This window comes from Haplochromis burtoni, unplaced genomic scaffold, assembly GCF_018398535.1.
Source record: "Haplochromis burtoni strain Fernald_Lab_line unplaced genomic scaffold, NCSU_Asbu1 Contig_152, whole genome shotgun sequence".
Classification (NCBI taxonomy): Eukaryota; Metazoa; Chordata; class Actinopteri; order Cichliformes; family Cichlidae; genus Haplochromis; species Haplochromis burtoni.
The window spans coordinates 125,416-142,308 of NW_024582513.1; the positions used below are offsets into that span (position 1 = coordinate 125,416).

The following is a 16,893-nucleotide window of genomic DNA, read 5'->3' on the forward strand; positions in this document are numbered from 1 at the left end:
GGGGGGGGTTATATTGGTAAATGAAACAACCTGAGCAACTAAGGCGTAAAAATAAGTCAGAACACAGAAAAACATATTTCCAACAGAACAAGTTTGCTTTTTAAAAGAATGGCATTTCCTTGACACGCCCCATTCAGCATGCAAAAATAAGCTACTGGAGACTACAGCAGAGAAACAGGTGTTTGCACTGTGCATTTGTCCAGGACAATACTACAAATATTTTGTAACAGCACTCAGCAATTAGTTTGGCACATGGTAAACTTGTTTTTTCTCCGTGGGTGAATCTGAAAAGCTAAAATGGGGTTACATGAATACACCTCGTCTTGCGTTTTAAACAAATAAAGATCATCTCTAAACCAGGCACACTCGTGCCAAAATACAGACTGATTTCGTATTATTATCACTGACTAACATAAGTGCATTTGCATCTGCTGAGATTTCCTTTATTTTCACTGTGGAAGGAGGAAGTAAGAGCCAGAAACCGATGAATTGCATAACACTGCTGATCAGCTGTAAATGAGTACTGGAGCACAAAATCAATTGCAGTACTCACACTGGTTGCTTTAAAAAAAAAAGCACCCTGCAAATAAAAACATGCCACATTTAATTCAGTTTGAAGTAAGCTGCTCCCTGTAGATATGATTTATGGAGCCTTGTGTCTTCCCTTCCCTGACATCGGTGCCTTTGACACGTTTAAAATGCTTGACTACAGATCCCATCTGGCTTTTACACTATAAATCCAGAATTAAAGCCTAGCTTAGCTGCCAATGATCTTCCAACCAGGCCATTTCATGTAGTAAAATCTAATTTACATATTGCACTTCTTATTTATAGCCATTACCGGCGGCAGTGGTGTTGACATTACCTGCGGAAGAGGAGTCATCGTGGTCGGAGCTCAGGTACCCATCACTCCTCCTCTCTGGGGTGCTGCACCCCGAGCCTCGGGAGGGTCTGCGTTGAATGTGGGGGAAGGACGGTGACAGTCTGCCATCATCGGAGTCAAACTCCCTGCTGTGGCGGAAAGGCCGCCGGCTGTCCCGGTGAGCGCTGGAAGTCTTCTGACCGTCTCTTCCCGCAGTCTTTGGTGCCAACAAGTTATTCCTGACGAAATTTTCATTCAGCTCCAAATCCTCATATTCCCGGTCGCTGCCTTCCTCGTTGTCATTCGCACGCTGGACGATGGCAGGGGCCGTGTCCACTCTACAAAACATGGGCTTCTGTGGCGGAACCGGGATAGGGACTGGTTTTCCCATCTTGCCGCTGAACCTGCCTCGCTCCCGGCCGAAGGAGCTGGTGAGCCCCGCTGTGTTGCTACCCGCAGCGTGGTGCTTCATGCCACCGGGGTCCAGCGCCTTCATCCTCCCCTCGTCACGCTCGGCGTCCCGCCGCGGCGGTTTCCTGATATTCTCCGTTTTGGAAAAGGTCGACATGTCAGCGTTAAAGTTTTCATCTTTGCCTTCAAACCTTTCCGGGTCGTTTCTCTTCTGTCGGGCCACGGTGGTCTCCAGGTAAATCACCTTGAATTTCTCCTCTGCCAGAGCCTTCTGGAGCCTCTTCAGGTTGGCTTTGCATGTCTCCAGCTCGGACTCGATGTCCTCTACAGAGTTCAAATCCATCTGGGGTACTTTTCCGTCGGGAAATTCTTTCCTCCAGTGTTTTTCGAATTCCTCCTGCTCCCACATATTGATGTTCACGCGGGGCTTCACGCCCGTCGCAGTCTTGTCATGCAAGTCAGAAAATATTGAAGCTAACTGTTGTCTTCACCGACACTGTCGCGTAAATCCACGTTCTTTTCTCACTTGTTTTCCGGAAAAGAAAAAAAAACAAATAAACGGTATTAACTTGAGCACTTTCTGACCATCTTGCACCTCCTACACGTTACTGGCGCACGGCGCACTCCTGCGTCTAATGCAGACAAGTTTGCCACTACGCTGAAAAGTTTCGAGACTTCCTGTATCCAGACGTGGTGCGTTCAGGTGCCGCTGGGAGAATTAATGTGGCCATGGTTTCGTGACAGCATTATCCAATCAATACCGCGGATTCTGAAGTGGATGTGTGCGGTATAGCCTGGTGGCAAAAAAAAAAAAAAGGTTTAAAAACAAGCAAACAGAAAAAACAACAACAAATAATTAAAAAAAACAATTATTATAAGGATGAGGGCAGGGATGTTAGAATATTATAACTCATGACTAATATTTCCATCGATTGCTAACACTGTATCTGCGGATAAACTAACCAGTTTTACTTGAACGCTATTCTTGAATTTCTTTTCACACCTTATAATAATAATAATAATAATAATAATAATAATAACATAAAAAAAATCCGACAGGATATGAATGCAACAAGCACTGCTACAGGAAAGCAACCATGCTTGGTGGTGCACATTTAAAATAAATTATATTCCAGATAACGGTTGATCTGTTTGGTAGTTTGTTTCTTTGCCAGTTCAGTCTATTGTGAAGAAACACTGCTGATCTAAATATACTGTCAACTTGTTTCTATTCTGTTGTTTGTGGTTTTCTATTTTAGCCACACTGGTGGTCTGTTGAACAAAGATGCTGAACAAATCTTGTTACAGTGTTGACACATTTGAAAAACCTTTAATGATATACAGGAAGCTCAAAAACCTGCAAGTTGCTTTAAATGACACAAAAAATTAATTCCTCCTGACCACATTTCAGCTGCATACACGGGCACACTGGGCAGCATGTAATGTTGCAGACCAAGCAGACTGAAAGCAGATGTTTGGTTTGCTTCCCTATAGCTACAGGTTTCGGTGGTTTGACATTAAGGAAGGGACGAGGCACTTTTCTTTTTTTTTTATCTATCAGGTAGCTTGTTATCTGTCTGCAGAGGAAACAAAAATACTGCAGGAACTCATGTACAAAAACCTTTCACACGCACCTGTCTCTTCAATGCTATAACTTCAAGCACACATCCTCCTTCTCCTCCTTGTTTTCAAGCCTGCTAGTTTACGATTGCTAAAAAGTGTGTTGAAAAGAAGGTCAGCTTGATTCCCCATATTGATTTGTGGCACAGCAGAAAAACATTTATTGGACATTTAGCTGGTAAATAATTAAGTATGTGTCATTTTGAAGACTCTCCATGTCTGTGATTTTCATATGAACAGAGCCCATCTCTGGGAGACTCATCTTCCATAAAAAAGTAAACGTAAAGCATGATTATCAAAATTCATGCAGCTATGTCCTGATAATATTAAAGAAGAGCCTGGTAAGAAGCCAGACGGGAGCCTTCCAGTAAAATAGAGTGTAATGCTATACACCATAGAAGAAAGTTATCTGTGCAGACAGAGAGAGGCAGGTGCAGGCAGAGATGGGTGCTTGGTATTTCTGAGTGCCCATTTGGATAACCGCCCAGAACTGAACGATCATTCTCCTGAAAGCTTTCAGTGGCCATTGATCCGCACTCATTGCAGGCCTGGGGGCCTGTATTGGGTTACTGTAATGAATAGTCTACAAAGACTACGACCAGCTATGAAGCTAGATTACCAATCACAGGCCTGATACGACAAAGAAAGCATAAAACGTGGACTTTTCCTGGTTAGTCTACAAGTTATAATAAAGACAGCTAGCTTTGGGGACTGCATAAACATGACTGTGTAGCTGATCCAGCCATACTTCTCATGCTTTACTCATTTCATCGCTTAACATCAGTGAAACAGACACCTAACAAGTTTGCTCAGTGTGTGGTATTCAGTCGACAGATACCTGAGTGGGTAAACGATGCAGAAGAGTGTGCACAAAGCTGGAATTCTGCTTTAATTACATTTCGCAGCTACAACCACACCTACCACACTGATCAGAGGTGCTCAATAGATAACCAGAATGTAACAATATTATAAAATGCCTGTTAAATGAGTTCCCTTTTGTGTGAGTGTGTGTCATATATTCACAGCTTAAATAACACCTCCAGCCCAACAAGCTGTGGGTATGTACTCTGTGTTACTATCCAACCCTTTTTAGTGAACATATTCTTAAACTTTTCCACACACCTCTCAGCACTCCTTCACCTCCATTCAAATCCAGATGCCTTGGATTCCTGAAACACTGAACTCAGTGACTCGAATTCTTTGCTGCCATCAACAAAAAGAGAGACGCACGAACAAACTATCCAGCTATGTTATAATTACAGCACTTAGTGTCATTGTAAATACATATGGGTGCCTTCTACGGTATGGCACATGTATAATATATAAAATATCTAATATTGTAAGTGTCAAAGTTGTATTGAATCTTATACCTAAAGTGTTATGGGATAAGAGTACTTGACATAAAGGCATTGAAAGTGCACATATTGAAACATATTGATGGGTCAAGTGTTTAAAAACAAACAAACAAACAAAAAAAACACACAAGTAGAGAGCTGCAATTTTTCCTTAGTGGGTCAGCAGCTCTGTGATCAGGAGAGCTGCTGTAAAAGTGGATAGGTTCTTGTGACACATGATGCACCAGTGACACACAAAGGAGCAAAACAACTGGCTCGGACACGATTCCACCGGCTGCACCCTCCAGTATATTCTGTACTGCACCACAGTGCACGGTGTAAGGGACTTTAATCAGTGGTTGCATGACGCCCTCTTGTGGCCACATGCCCTGCAGGACTAAACAAGCGTGAGTCAAAGCAGCACACATTGTAAAACACGCAGTAGTACAACATTTATTGGTAGGATCATTTCCGCAGGACTTCTAGTACAGTGAATTTCACTAATCACAGAAATGATTCTAACAGATATATTGCTCAAGTCTAAGACCACAGCGAGACACTTTGGGACAACATAAAGATGAAAACATTAAAAAGTAAATATGCTTTCCAGGATGCGACAAGTTCTATGCATCCCTTTGAAAGCAAACTTACAATACAAGTATATCAAAATAGACAGATATATTATAAAAACACATCTCACACTGCATCTGGTTTATGTGGGAGAGATCTTAGACTGTAATCGAAACTTTTAACCGAGACATAAAATCTACAAAACTCTACTCCAGATTTGTTGCACAACTGTCTCTGAAATCTCAGTTAAGGCAAAAAAAGGACAGCACCACAGATGCAACCAACGGAGTTACAGGTAGGTAGTATCAAAGGCCACAAAACAACCCCCCACCCCTACACGTGATACAAATATATTTCCAGAAAAAAGACAAACATCTACAGTTTGAGTCAAAAGTTTGCAGGTGACGATCCTCTACACAGCCTTCCTGAGCAGTAGTTGGAAACGTAAAAGGAGTGTTTAGGATGATTGAGGAGCCATCAATGATTAGGCCTAGTCTTTAATATAATAAAAATCTAGTTGATTTAATGTAAATATGTACAATATCATAAATACTTCTCACAATAATATAGTAGTCTTCAGATCAAAGACTGTCACAGTGCCTGCACAAATGTTCTTTGCATAGTTAAGTGATTTTTCCGATAGTGAATGCATAAAAACCTAAATCAGTTTGTAAAAGATGGAATCTAACCTGCAGGATTTCTGCTGTTTTCTAACAGAGCAAAGTGCAAAATCTTGATACAGTTTGCTCCTGTGGCTAATACATAATCATGATTGCTGTTAGCCTTAAGAAACAGTTCTTCATGCTTTTATGATGGCACTTGCTACCAAGGTTTCTCGCCTGGTGGTTATAAATGCCTGTTGTTTCTCATAATAGGCTGCCTCGTTAATAAAAGTGGGATAGACCGTCCCGGAGCCTTGGTAGTGGATGGTTTTTCCATCAAATGTCTGGAACATTGGGTCACCAGGGTTCAGCGGCTCCCAGTCACAGTCCTGCAACAATAACAAGCAAGAGCCACAGGGAAAGTAACTCGAGTATGTTGTTTAAACTGAAACAATACATCCTCACGTCATCTAACGAAATCTCATTTCCTCCTTAAAGCAGCACATTTATAGACTCAACGGTCCAAACATGACATGAATGCTAGAGATTGAAGGTGAGAGCAATTCTAAATTTTAATATTTACCTGCAGGTTGGGGTGAACCATGGCTATGATGTTTCCATTGGCGTCTCGGGGGTAGTCGATCCACTCGAGGACTCGGAAAACTTCAACTGTACAAGGAGGGAACTCCACACCTAAACAGCACAGAAAACACAGAGAGAGTATGTGAGTGGATTGGGATAACATAATGAAAGCTGGAGTTAGACTGAATTCCCAGAGTTAATGTCCCCGGGTTTAGAACAAGCCTAAAAAAAAAAATAATAATAATAATAATAATTAAAAAAGAAGAAAAATAGATTTAAATAAACATTTGAACACTATTTAACAAACTGTTTCAAGGGCAGCTTTATTATAGGTTGTGATGGCTGCACTTACAGCCACACAGTGGTAATACCCACCATGTTAGTGTAGAGGCTTATAAGTAACATTGCATTCACATTTCTTTCTTTAAATATAGGAATTAATTTACAGGACAATAAATAACTGGTTTTGGTTTGGAGTTAATTCACATATCCACATAACACTGCATTCTAAAATAAGTGCGCACATTTTAGTTTACACTGTTATGTATGATTAATCTTTTGTTTTCTGAGTTACCTTAGTTGCAGCTGTTCCAGTCCCTTGATTAAGGAGCCAAGAGGTGGAAAAGGGGCGGAGCGAGGTTTAAAGGAAGGCTACAAATTGGTTCACGCCATAACTCAGGACCATGGGGGGGAATTGGAGTTCATTATGTTTGGTTTAGTTAGGTTTTGTGTGTTTTACCCCTTATCCTGTTTTTGTGGGCTGATCAGCCACTATTTAAGTTTCCCCTTTGTCTCATTAAGTTAGGTCAGTTTGTTTGAGTTATTGGTTGTGTTGTCAACTTTGAGTAGAGTTTTGTTAGTTTGACCTCTTTTATGGGCCCAAGATTTTGATTCTGTTTGCATGAGTTAACCAATTATGCTTTTTGGGTTAAATAAAAAATCATTTTTTGGACTTTAACCTGTGCCTAAGTTTCCTTCACTGCTCGGTCCATCACATAGGTCCTCAGAAGGGTATAAAAGCTGTAGTACGTTAAGACATCGAGTCGCGATATCTGCTAGACGACCAGTAGATCAAACATTAACATTAAGTCAGTGCAGAAATTTATCTTCACATGGAAGGTAAAGCCCCACTCTTAGAGGTGAAAAGTCATCTGCATCACCTAGCAGTTGTCGAATTGAAGGGCAGCTTGTTAAAAAAAAAACAAAAAAACAACTCACTGAACAAATGCCCCTTGCTTCCCAATTGAACTTGTCTGTTTTTTATGCTACTATACCATACTTGACTGGCACTGTGGTGCAGTGGTTACCAATTTAGCTTGAAAGCAAAAAGCTCCTGGGTTCAAACCCAACAGCCTTTGTGCATGGAGTTTGCTTTGTGTGCTCTTCCTGTGCTTCTGTGGGATTTCTCCAGTTTGCACCCACAGTCCAAAGACATGCTTGTTAGGTTAAGAGGCAATTCTAAACTGGCTGCAGGTGTTGGTCTCTTTATGACAGACTGGTGAAAGGGTAACCAAACTTTTGCTAAGATGAATAAGCAGGGTAAGCAGAAGAACATTGATGGATTTATAATAGTTGCCTGATCTTTATAGAACTCTGATTGGCCTGAGAAAACCTGAAAACAGAGCTCAGAGAAGGTGCTTAAGTGCAGTTGTCACCAAAATCTTGTTGTCTACCCCTTTCTTTATTCAGCTAAATCTAACTCGTGACATTGCTATCAAACAGATAAAGATAATATGCATTATATTACCTCTGCATTATTACGTATGTAGATTTTTCACTCTGGACCACAGTAACGAGCTGTAACATTTTAAAACTTGGTTTTGATTTTTTTTTTTGAAGTACAGATTAGTGGAAAAAAAGACGTTACCTTTACTTTATATTAAGATGGGCATAAAATACACAGTAAAACATAAATCAAACTAATGTCACACAATGGACAAGTTTTCATGAGATTGTTCCACTGTGATTTGAAACCAGAGTGTCCTTGTTCAACCTTAGGAATTACATGTTTGGCAGAGTTCCGACATTAGGCAACCATTTCACCTGCACTCAGCTGTATTCATATGCAAGTAGCAGTGCGGAACAGGAAGGACAAATGCTTCTGAAGTTTTAGTTTCCCTGCTTAATGGGGGGGGGCTATCCTTCTGAGCAAGCCTTGTATAGCTAAAGGACTTGTTTCATCATGCTGCTCAGCTGCAAAGCGCAGGAACACCGCTTCAACACCATGCCAGAACATTCATTATCACCACGGTGGTCCTAAGACAGAAGACTACCACCCCAGTGCCAGCCAGTCCCTAATGACATGGAAACTGACCAACTCCCAGTTAGCGGCCCTTTCAATGGCGGGACAGTTGGGGAAACCAACAGCCTGCAATTCTAACTTGGCACAGATCGCGTGTTTCCGTAAAGGTATGAGGGAAACGCTGCCCTGCACCTAAACACTGAGAACACTCTTTCGTTTAGGGGGGGAGAACGAGCCGAGTGGAGGCGTAACGCAGATAAATTTAGAGAGCGAGGACTAGGTACATCTGGATGAGTCAGATGGTCACCCATGGGCATTTTGTCACAAAATGTTTCTCATCACAGGGATGCTGACAGATGGTAAACAACTCACTTTTCTATTATATAACACATTATGAATCACACTTGCTGTTTTTGAGCCCAAATTCTGAACACTGTTTAATACTTTGTAACTTCTGTAAGAGCTACTTCAGAGGTCATTCATTCTTCACACTACGCTGCAGTGCTATAAGCCTTTAAAGTCTTGTGACGCAGCCTGTTGTCATGTAGCTAAATGTGACTACAGCTTAACACTTCAAGTCTCACCTTCATTAAAGAGTTCAATAAAGTCCAGAGCATGTTTCAGTATCACTCGCATGGCTTCAAAGATGTTGCTTCTTAAAACACCTTGAGGCTGAGGACCCACTTCCAAACCTGCATAGAAGAAAACAATCAAATGATTCATCTGCAAGTAAAAGATTTTCTACCAGCTGAACGTATACTCCAGTTAGATATGTTAAACGTGTAAGGGCTAAGGGCTAGCTGGGATTTGTCGAGGGTGGCACACAACCAAACATGACTGTACTCGCTGCAGTGGCTGCTCTGCAAGAGTCAGTAAAAGTCATACACGGTTGCATGCTCGAGAATCATGGCTACAAAGAAAACAGGCACAAGGCCTCAGGTTTAATATAGGAAACTGAAACGACAACATTTAAAAGACCACAAAGAGATACAAAATGACCACAAAAATGTGCAAAATGACGAAAAAGCATTGAAAATGGCAAGAAAGGGATGAAAAACCACAGAGGAAACAAAAAGAACTCCAAATAACTGCGATACGACCAAGCGATTAAAATAAATGCGATCGAAAGACCTAATTACCAAATCAACAATTAAGAAATGATTCACACTTTATTCGCCTAGGGGTCATTTTTAATCCGAGGACAACACAAGGGTTAAGCTTACAAGTGCCCATAATGATATTTGTTATTCTGTACACTGTTAGTCTGTAAAATATGCTAGAATCACCACAAAATTGACCACAAAGACACACCACACAGCCAAACACCACCTACAAAGCAACTAGAAAGTGCTGAAAAACAACAGTTTGTGTCATTACGTGCTCGGGGTTGAACCCCCTTCTTTAAAACTATGGCTTTAAAACCTGTTTTTCTTAATCCACCTCTGCCACTGTCCACAGATAAACCTGGCTGGACTACAGAGACTCACCAACAGGGTGCTTGGCGACAGAGCGTGAAGTGGAATATTTCAGAAGAGGATGTTCATTCATCAGAACAAGACAACTGGCTGGAGCCATGGATTTCTACAAGACAAGAGAAGAACAAGAACATCACATAAAAAGCAGATAAAAGAAAGCCAAACACAAAGGCACAAAGGCAAAGGTGTTACGGTCGTGCTCGATAGAATGGAAAATGAAATCTACACCAACTAACGCTGTATCAAAAACGACTGTGTGGGGAATGAAGTTTAAGCTGGTGGGCTATCTTCGTTTGTCAGCAGAGGCTCGAAATCCTTTTCAGAAGGAACACCATCATAGTGGTCGCCTTCATCATTAAATTAAAAGCTGTTTCTCTAACATTAAACTGGCAGCGGTTCAGATCATCTGCCGAGGGGTAAATCCTTCAAAGTATGAGACAGAGTAATCGGTACCGTACTAGACCTGAGCCCTTTTCTACCTTGTGCGTTTGCGATTATCAACAAACACGAGCAAAGCGCCTGAAGTCACAGCATCTAAACCGGAGGCATTTACTAAGCTGGTGAATATTTATGAAGTCTATGAATCCTTATATAACTGATGTCTGTGTATTGGTGGGGCAGTTTACAGCTTTAAAACTTAAGAATGCATTTCCCGTGAGGTGTATTGTACAAAAGACATGTTGCTTTTGGCTTCATTTCTCCTCCCTGCAGGTGCTCACCATGGATTGTTATTAAGAACGAGAAAGGAATGCAACAGCTGGCATTTTAAGATGGAAGTTAACGTAAAGTAATAAGAGGGGTTTGCCTTGTCATTACCATGAAGCAATGTGAATTTTCGAGGTTGTATTAATGTCTTAAAACAAATTATTTATAAAGATTTGCTGTCTCTGGAGCATTTTATGCTTCTTTGTTAGTTCCCATGTGGGATTTAATCAGTGTAAAGCTGTTGTTACACATGCAGTTTATCACTAAAATATTTGAGAAGTCCAACACTGGACAATGTCCTAATCAGCCAATAGCCAACACTGTTTTGGGCTAAATGATACCCAAACGCACTGTTGATTATTTTGGCACCTTTATCCCATTTGGTAGTCAGCAAAGAAGTCCTGTGTTACAGTAAAGTATGAAACATTTTGGGAGGGCAGATCTAGTTCAGCACCATGTTGATTATGCTGAGACCTTCTGGTACAGCAGCTCTCCACAAAAACATGCCACAGACTCCTCTGAGAACAAGCTTGTTAGGGTTACGTCCAAGATTGTTGGACACATTCAGATTTGGGACATTTATGAAATCCTTGTAACAGTGGAAAGAAGAATTGCTTGAATTAAGGTTATGTTTTAGTGGCAGAATTGTAACTTTTGGTTACACCAGAGAAAGTTGGGTGTTGTTAGATAATTATTACAAAGTGTTGACTAACGATATTCTCTTTCAGATTGAAAGGTTCCAAGGACAAAAATAAATGTATACACTGCTGCAGTGCTCTCAAAACAGTGACTTTACCCTTTTTTTGTGTTAAATCCACAATCAATTAGAGCCCTGTTTGTTTTGTTGCTCTCCTTAGTCATCACTATTAAATAGCTTTCATCGCATGTGTTTTTGTTTTAGTTGGTTTTGCTTGGATTGAACATCTGGCATCTCCTCCACTTGTCCCTTGGGAGGCCCACTAAAAAGGGCAGGAATAAAAAAATAAGCATTTAGTTCTTTTTATTTTATTCTCAACAATGTAATTATAGCCCAGTTCATCTGTACTTACTTTACTTAATGCTGTCAGATAAAATCCATCTTGTAAGAGAGACACTGAACATCTAATGGTTTATATTATCTCCTAAGGCTCATCTGGGAATTTGGCTGAGAGTACAAAGACAACAAGAATCCTTCTGGGGTATTTGCATGAGCCTAACATGGATGGATTTACATCTCTCAACTATCTCAACTAAAGCTCAGCAAACAGATCAGCCTCAGACGGAGGTCAGAGAACGACACAGGTTGAGAAGTTGAGCTACATCTCGTGTTTCTCCACATACTGCACAGTGTGCAGCACAGACTATGAGTGGAACAATCATGCAGTAATATTATACAGTCGCAATGATGCCTGCTGAATAATGATATATAATTTGGACTTTCTGCAAATATAATGGCAGCACTTGATGACAGTGATTGTTTTATCTCCTTTAGGTCTCAGTACTCTTTTTTTTTCCATGTTAACCATCAGTCGATTTTTAACAAACTGCAAATCTTGCCAAACTACTCTTTTCATCACTGATTAAGCTTGCCGGTCATTACAGTTGAAGTACGTGGTTAAAATGTCTCAACGGTTGTAGAGAAAAGGTTCCACAAAAGCTCCTCTCAAATACTAGAAGTTACTGGATGTAACTACAGTTCTGTGAGCATAAGTGTAGCGCCCCAACAGGCTTCACCACTGTTTGTGTAAACTGGTCAGAGGGGTGGTCAGATTTTAGGGTGTGATAGCTCTTCTCATAAAAAAGTCCCTACAGTGTATATGTTTGTTTGTATTCTCAAGGCCGCCACCTTTATGTAGTTCATCATCTGCAGATTGAAGTGGTCTTTGGAGCTTTCCAGAATCAGAGTGCAGCCCATGTTGGATGTCGTGTTGTGAAGGTCAAAGATGACATCGTAGGCCTCCGGGCTTCCTTTGGGACCAAATATCCTGTTGATCTCCTGGGCTCTCAGCACCTCATAGGGCAGGTCGTTTCCACCTGGGGCACTGCAGGGTGTGTGCAAACACATAAAGCATTATAGAGCTGCCACAAGCCTAACTATTCACATACCATCACACAAGTCAGCTCAAAGAACAATGAATCATGTTAATTATTTACACAAGAGTGTCCTACATACACTTTAACCTAACGGTTGGCTAAAAGGGAAAAGGCCAGTATGTCGGGGTTAAACTCCACATGCAGAACTTCATGGTTAAAGTATTGGCAGCCATGGAGTCAATGCTGGGAAGCAATAGCTGCATTCAGTAGGCCAGTGGCCTCCTTCTGTCAAAGTTAAGAAGAAACTGTATTCATTAACTCCAAGTCTTAGGATCTTTCCAAAGTGTATTTTGCCCCCGGGCCTTGCTCTGACCAGAGGACGAGTGCTGCCCACTTTCACGCTCTTTTAAAGCATTTCAAAACACCAACCAGTCTAGGTCATTCTCCACGCTATAGCAGAATAGCACCTCTACTGTCTGTGTTGTTTTGCCTCCCTCACATCTGTCATTTACGCCCTGTTTTCAGAGACTGTCCGGTATATAAGCACACAAGCACAGTGTAAGCAGCAGCTGATGAAGTGGACTCCCAACATTCATCTGAAGGGGTCAAGCGGGTGCTAATTTTGAGGGAAGAGCGGAGATGTCATTCTATACAAGGGGGGTGGGGGGGTGGGGGTGGGGGGGGGAATGACATCATGATGAGCTGTTTTTGGAAAGAGTCTCCAACTGTTTAATCTTCTTATATGTTGCCTTCAGAGAGGCCAAATAGTGAACATGCTGGAGAGCGCTGAAGAAGATCTTAAAGTGTCAACTAATGCTTGTACGATGAGGCCAGAATGCTTCACTCATTCGGTTTGAGCTCTGGGCATCACTTCAGCTTCACTGCTAAGAAATTATGTGTCACCTCTGTATATGTGAAGCGGGAAGCGCTCAATTCACTTAAGTGATATGGTGCTAGCTGCACTCCATTAAAAAGGCTATTACAAATGATCAAGGATATTTTTCAATGAGAATTTTAGGAAAATGTTATGCAGCAATAATTTTAAAACTGTACTTCAGTAAATGCATACAGATGACAGGGAAAATGCACACCATAATAACACTTTGTATGATTAATGAATAGATGCTGTTATCCAACCACATTTCTAAATGGGCTGTGTGCACGAACAGACACAAGGGATCACAAGGGCCAGCGTTTGTGTAAGACTTCGTTTTACGGTGTAGTGCACATGAAAAAGAACAAACAAACAAACTAAAAAACGTCTTCAATCATTTGCAGCTCGGTCACGTTCCGCTCACGTTTTTCCTGCAGGCCGACAGTCAGCTGAAGTTCGGGAGGAGGGGACTTGCTGCTCTGCTCTTATTGGCAGAGGGGGGCACGGAGGGGGAGACGCCACCGATGGTAAACACACACGTCCCAGCTTACCTGTCATAGTAAAGCTTTGATGGCAAAGTCCACGTGATGGATCATATTTTAAAGACATGTGCAGCCCCTTTTCTTTCTTACGGATACATTGATATGTCGCGTTGTGTTACGTTGACTCATTTGTCCGGTACAGCGCACACATGCAAACGGCTATGCCAATAATATTGCATAATTGTGCAGTCATTACATTTTTCCACGGACTGTAGGGACATCTTCCACTGCTTGGTTGCGATTAATTAAGACAAACATCTAGTATGCGTGGGTGCCCTTTCTTTAGCTGACCCAGTTCAAAATAAAGCCAGTAAATCCTGACGTTACATCTCTTACACGCCAGCAGGAAGTTACCATTCAACATGTAGTTCAACAGAGACTCCAGAGGCGTACCTACCTTAGGTTTTCTGGGGTGAAGGCTCGGTTCAGATCCGTGTCTACATATCTGGTGCACTTCTCCACAGCCTTGGGATTGGTGATAAAAGGTACGGCCTCGACTCCCTTCCTCTGTATTTCGGTGCCGTTCTTCGTCCACAGGTTAACGAGCGTCACGCCTGACATCTCGTTTCCGTGTGTCCCTCCGAAAATCGCCACTCTCCTCGCCTCGCTGAAGCGCGCCGTGTTGTTGTAAGAAGACATGCCCGGGTGGTAGTAACTGTGCAGAGTGTGGATGAAGACACGCTGGTCTCCTTGGCGTAAGAAGCAGAGGAAAAGTTCTCCAGCTTGGAGCTTCGCAGCCTCGCTGTTTAAATGCCTGTTGACGCCGCACGCTTACGTAACGTGCCCGCTGGGTTGCCGTGGTCAGTCACTGTGCGTGGGAAAAAAAAAGTTGAACACGGATAACTGGGGTTGCAGGCGAAACTCCCGTTAAGCAGGTTCCTCCCACTGTTTACCTGTCACTGTCAGAACTGTGGACAAGAAGAGTTTCCGGTGATGCTCTTTCAAAATAAAACGTTACTTACATTAAGTAGACATTTAAAGAGGGATCCAAAAAGAACATTGAAAACCCTAAACCTATAAATATCCTGATTCTAGTACTTTCAGTTGTCTTTTAATGTGTACTAGTATTAGTGAGGCCAAATAGTGAACATTTTGGATACACACACATCATAACTCGCTTACTCTGGAAACATTTGTGGTAAACTGCACTGTAAAACCTAATATTGTGCTCACTTAAAAATTAAATTGAACGAACTCAGTTTTTATCACCTTGTTATTAACATTCGGTTTAGTTAAGTTAGTAATTTCATTCAAAAATCTGATCAACTCAAGTAAACTGGAAATTTTGCTTTTTAGTGGTGGAATGTAACATTTACTCTATTCCGTACTTAAAATAGGCTGCAGCTCACATGTTGAGCCTTTGGCTTTCCTTTTATGTTTCTCTCTATTGCCGCGTTGCTATATTTTATTTCATTATCTGACAGTTTATTATTTTCTCGATTATATTATATATATATATATATATAATATATTAATATATATATATATATATATCTGTTTTGTATATAAAACATACACAGCTGGGTTACTTATTTGTAAATACAACTAAAATTATTAAATAGTAAAAAATTTTATTTGCTTTTTCTCGTTGCCCTTTTCTTGTGTGTGTTTTTTGTTTTTTATTTTTAGACAAAAACAAAGAACTAGATTGAGAGCGTGCATCTGAGGTCATACCAGGGGTCTCCAACTCTTGTCCTCAAGAGCTATTGTCCTGCAGCTTTTAGATGCATCCTTGTTCCGACACACCTGAATTAAATGAATGGCTTTTTACCAGGCCTTGATGGCATGCTGAAGAGGTAATTCAACATTTCATTCAGCTGTGCTGGGGTAGGAATGCCTCTAAAAGCTGCAGCACAGCAATTTTAAATAAAACCATATTAAGTGGTCTTTTTCATTAACAGTAAAGCATGACTTAACAGAGAAACAGACAAAAGACAGTCTCCTTTCAGTAGAAGGATATGGTTTGAAAATGCCATGTCTCTACTTTCCTCCTCTCTCGCAAAGACGTTCATGGCCTGCACGGGTGTTTCTGGAATATGCTGAGCAAACTTAGGAGCAGCTGGAGAAGATTCAGCTTAAGTGGTTATTTTTGGCGTCGCTGTGATACACTGATGACTGATTTGGTGAGTAAATGTTTACTCTTGTGCAAGCTTTTTTTGTGCTTTCTCGCAGTTTAGCACCAGGTTTTGACCTTGCTAGCTAGCTAGTGTTAGCCTAGCTTTCGTATGACCGATGCTTTGTGTGAACGCTGCTTCCTCTTGGTTCATGTTAGTTAAAAATGTACCCACAGCTATTTAAAAAAAAAAAACCTTATGTAAAAGTCAGTGAAATATACTGTTGCTTTGAAATGGAAATGTGAACTTAGTAATTACTAGATAAGAGAGGAGATTAAAGTTTTCCAGTCAGTAGCTGTTTTTGATACAGGCCACACAGGCGGTTGCCCGGGGCGGCATCGTGGTGGGGGGCAGCATCACGGGCATCGGCCAAAAAAAAAAATTGCTCATACTCATGCTGCCCCGACATCAGCCAGCGGATATTGGGAATGGCATAGGCACCGATTGGTTTTCTATCGCCCATTTGCTGGGAGTAAGGGCGCCCTCCGTTTGCGAGGCGCGCCTGCTGCTTGCACAGGGAGGAGAGGGCGGGGATTCTCTGGCTGGGCCGGTGTTGTGCCAAAGTAGTTACCCCCGTCAAAAATTGTTTCCCCATTCACGGGAGCGCGCAAAGTAGGAGGAGCCACTTGCCCAGCTCCGTTCTGTACGCTACTTGTCACTGATCTGCAGTCGACGCGATAAAGAGTAAAAGCTGGAAAACAGCAGACTCGATGAATTTAATATTAGTTTCGTGATATTGTAATGTGCCGTGTGGAAGACCGTTTACCTTATAATGTACACTGAAATAACCTGCTGGGAATACTTTGTCTAGAAAAAGACTTTGATACTATAATACTGTAAAACCAGATGCGATCATGGAAACACGTCGCTCTCCAGTGAATTTACACTCGGTTTACACTTTGTAGCGAAGCTATCACGAATGAGTTTATTTGCAAAATCAATCTCAG

The 16,893-nt window shown here is 41.5% G+C and overlaps 2 protein-coding genes and 1 long non-coding RNA gene across 3 annotated transcripts in view; 1 reads left to right on the plus strand and 2 right to left on the minus strand.

Moving 5' to 3' along the window:
* The window catches only part of abr (ABR activator of RhoGEF and GTPase), a 124,347-nt gene extending 122,415 nt beyond the window's left edge, over positions 1-1,932 (minus strand). The window contains exon 1 of the mRNA XM_042224829.1: positions 866-1,932. Within this exon, the coding sequence (XP_042080763.1) occupies positions 866-1,682 (817 nt within the window). The 5' untranslated portion in view covers positions 1,683-1,932. The remainder of the gene's footprint in view (positions 1-865) is intronic.
* A 2,734-nt stretch (positions 1,933-4,666) lies between these two features.
* aspa (aspartoacylase) lies at positions 4,667-15,522 on the minus strand. The gene is made up of 7 exons (XM_005931981.3): positions 15,507-15,522; positions 14,230-14,640; positions 12,229-12,424; positions 9,711-9,804; positions 8,808-8,915; positions 5,983-6,092; positions 4,667-5,788 (listed from the first exon to the last, which is right to left on the minus strand). The coding sequence occupies exons 2-7, from the start codon at positions 14,469-14,471 to the stop codon at positions 5,597-5,599; spliced, it is 942 nt and encodes a 313-aa protein (XP_005932043.1). The 5' UTR covers positions 14,472-14,640; positions 15,507-15,522; the 3' UTR covers positions 4,667-5,596.
* LOC102305408 overlaps positions 14,209-16,893 on the plus strand; it is a 30,223-nt gene continuing 27,538 nt past the window's right edge. Inside the window, exons 1-2 of the long non-coding RNA XR_316396.3 lie at positions 14,209-14,317; positions 15,837-15,955. This is a non-coding gene — a long non-coding RNA (uncharacterized LOC102305408). The remainder of the gene's footprint in view (positions 14,318-15,836; positions 15,956-16,893) is intronic.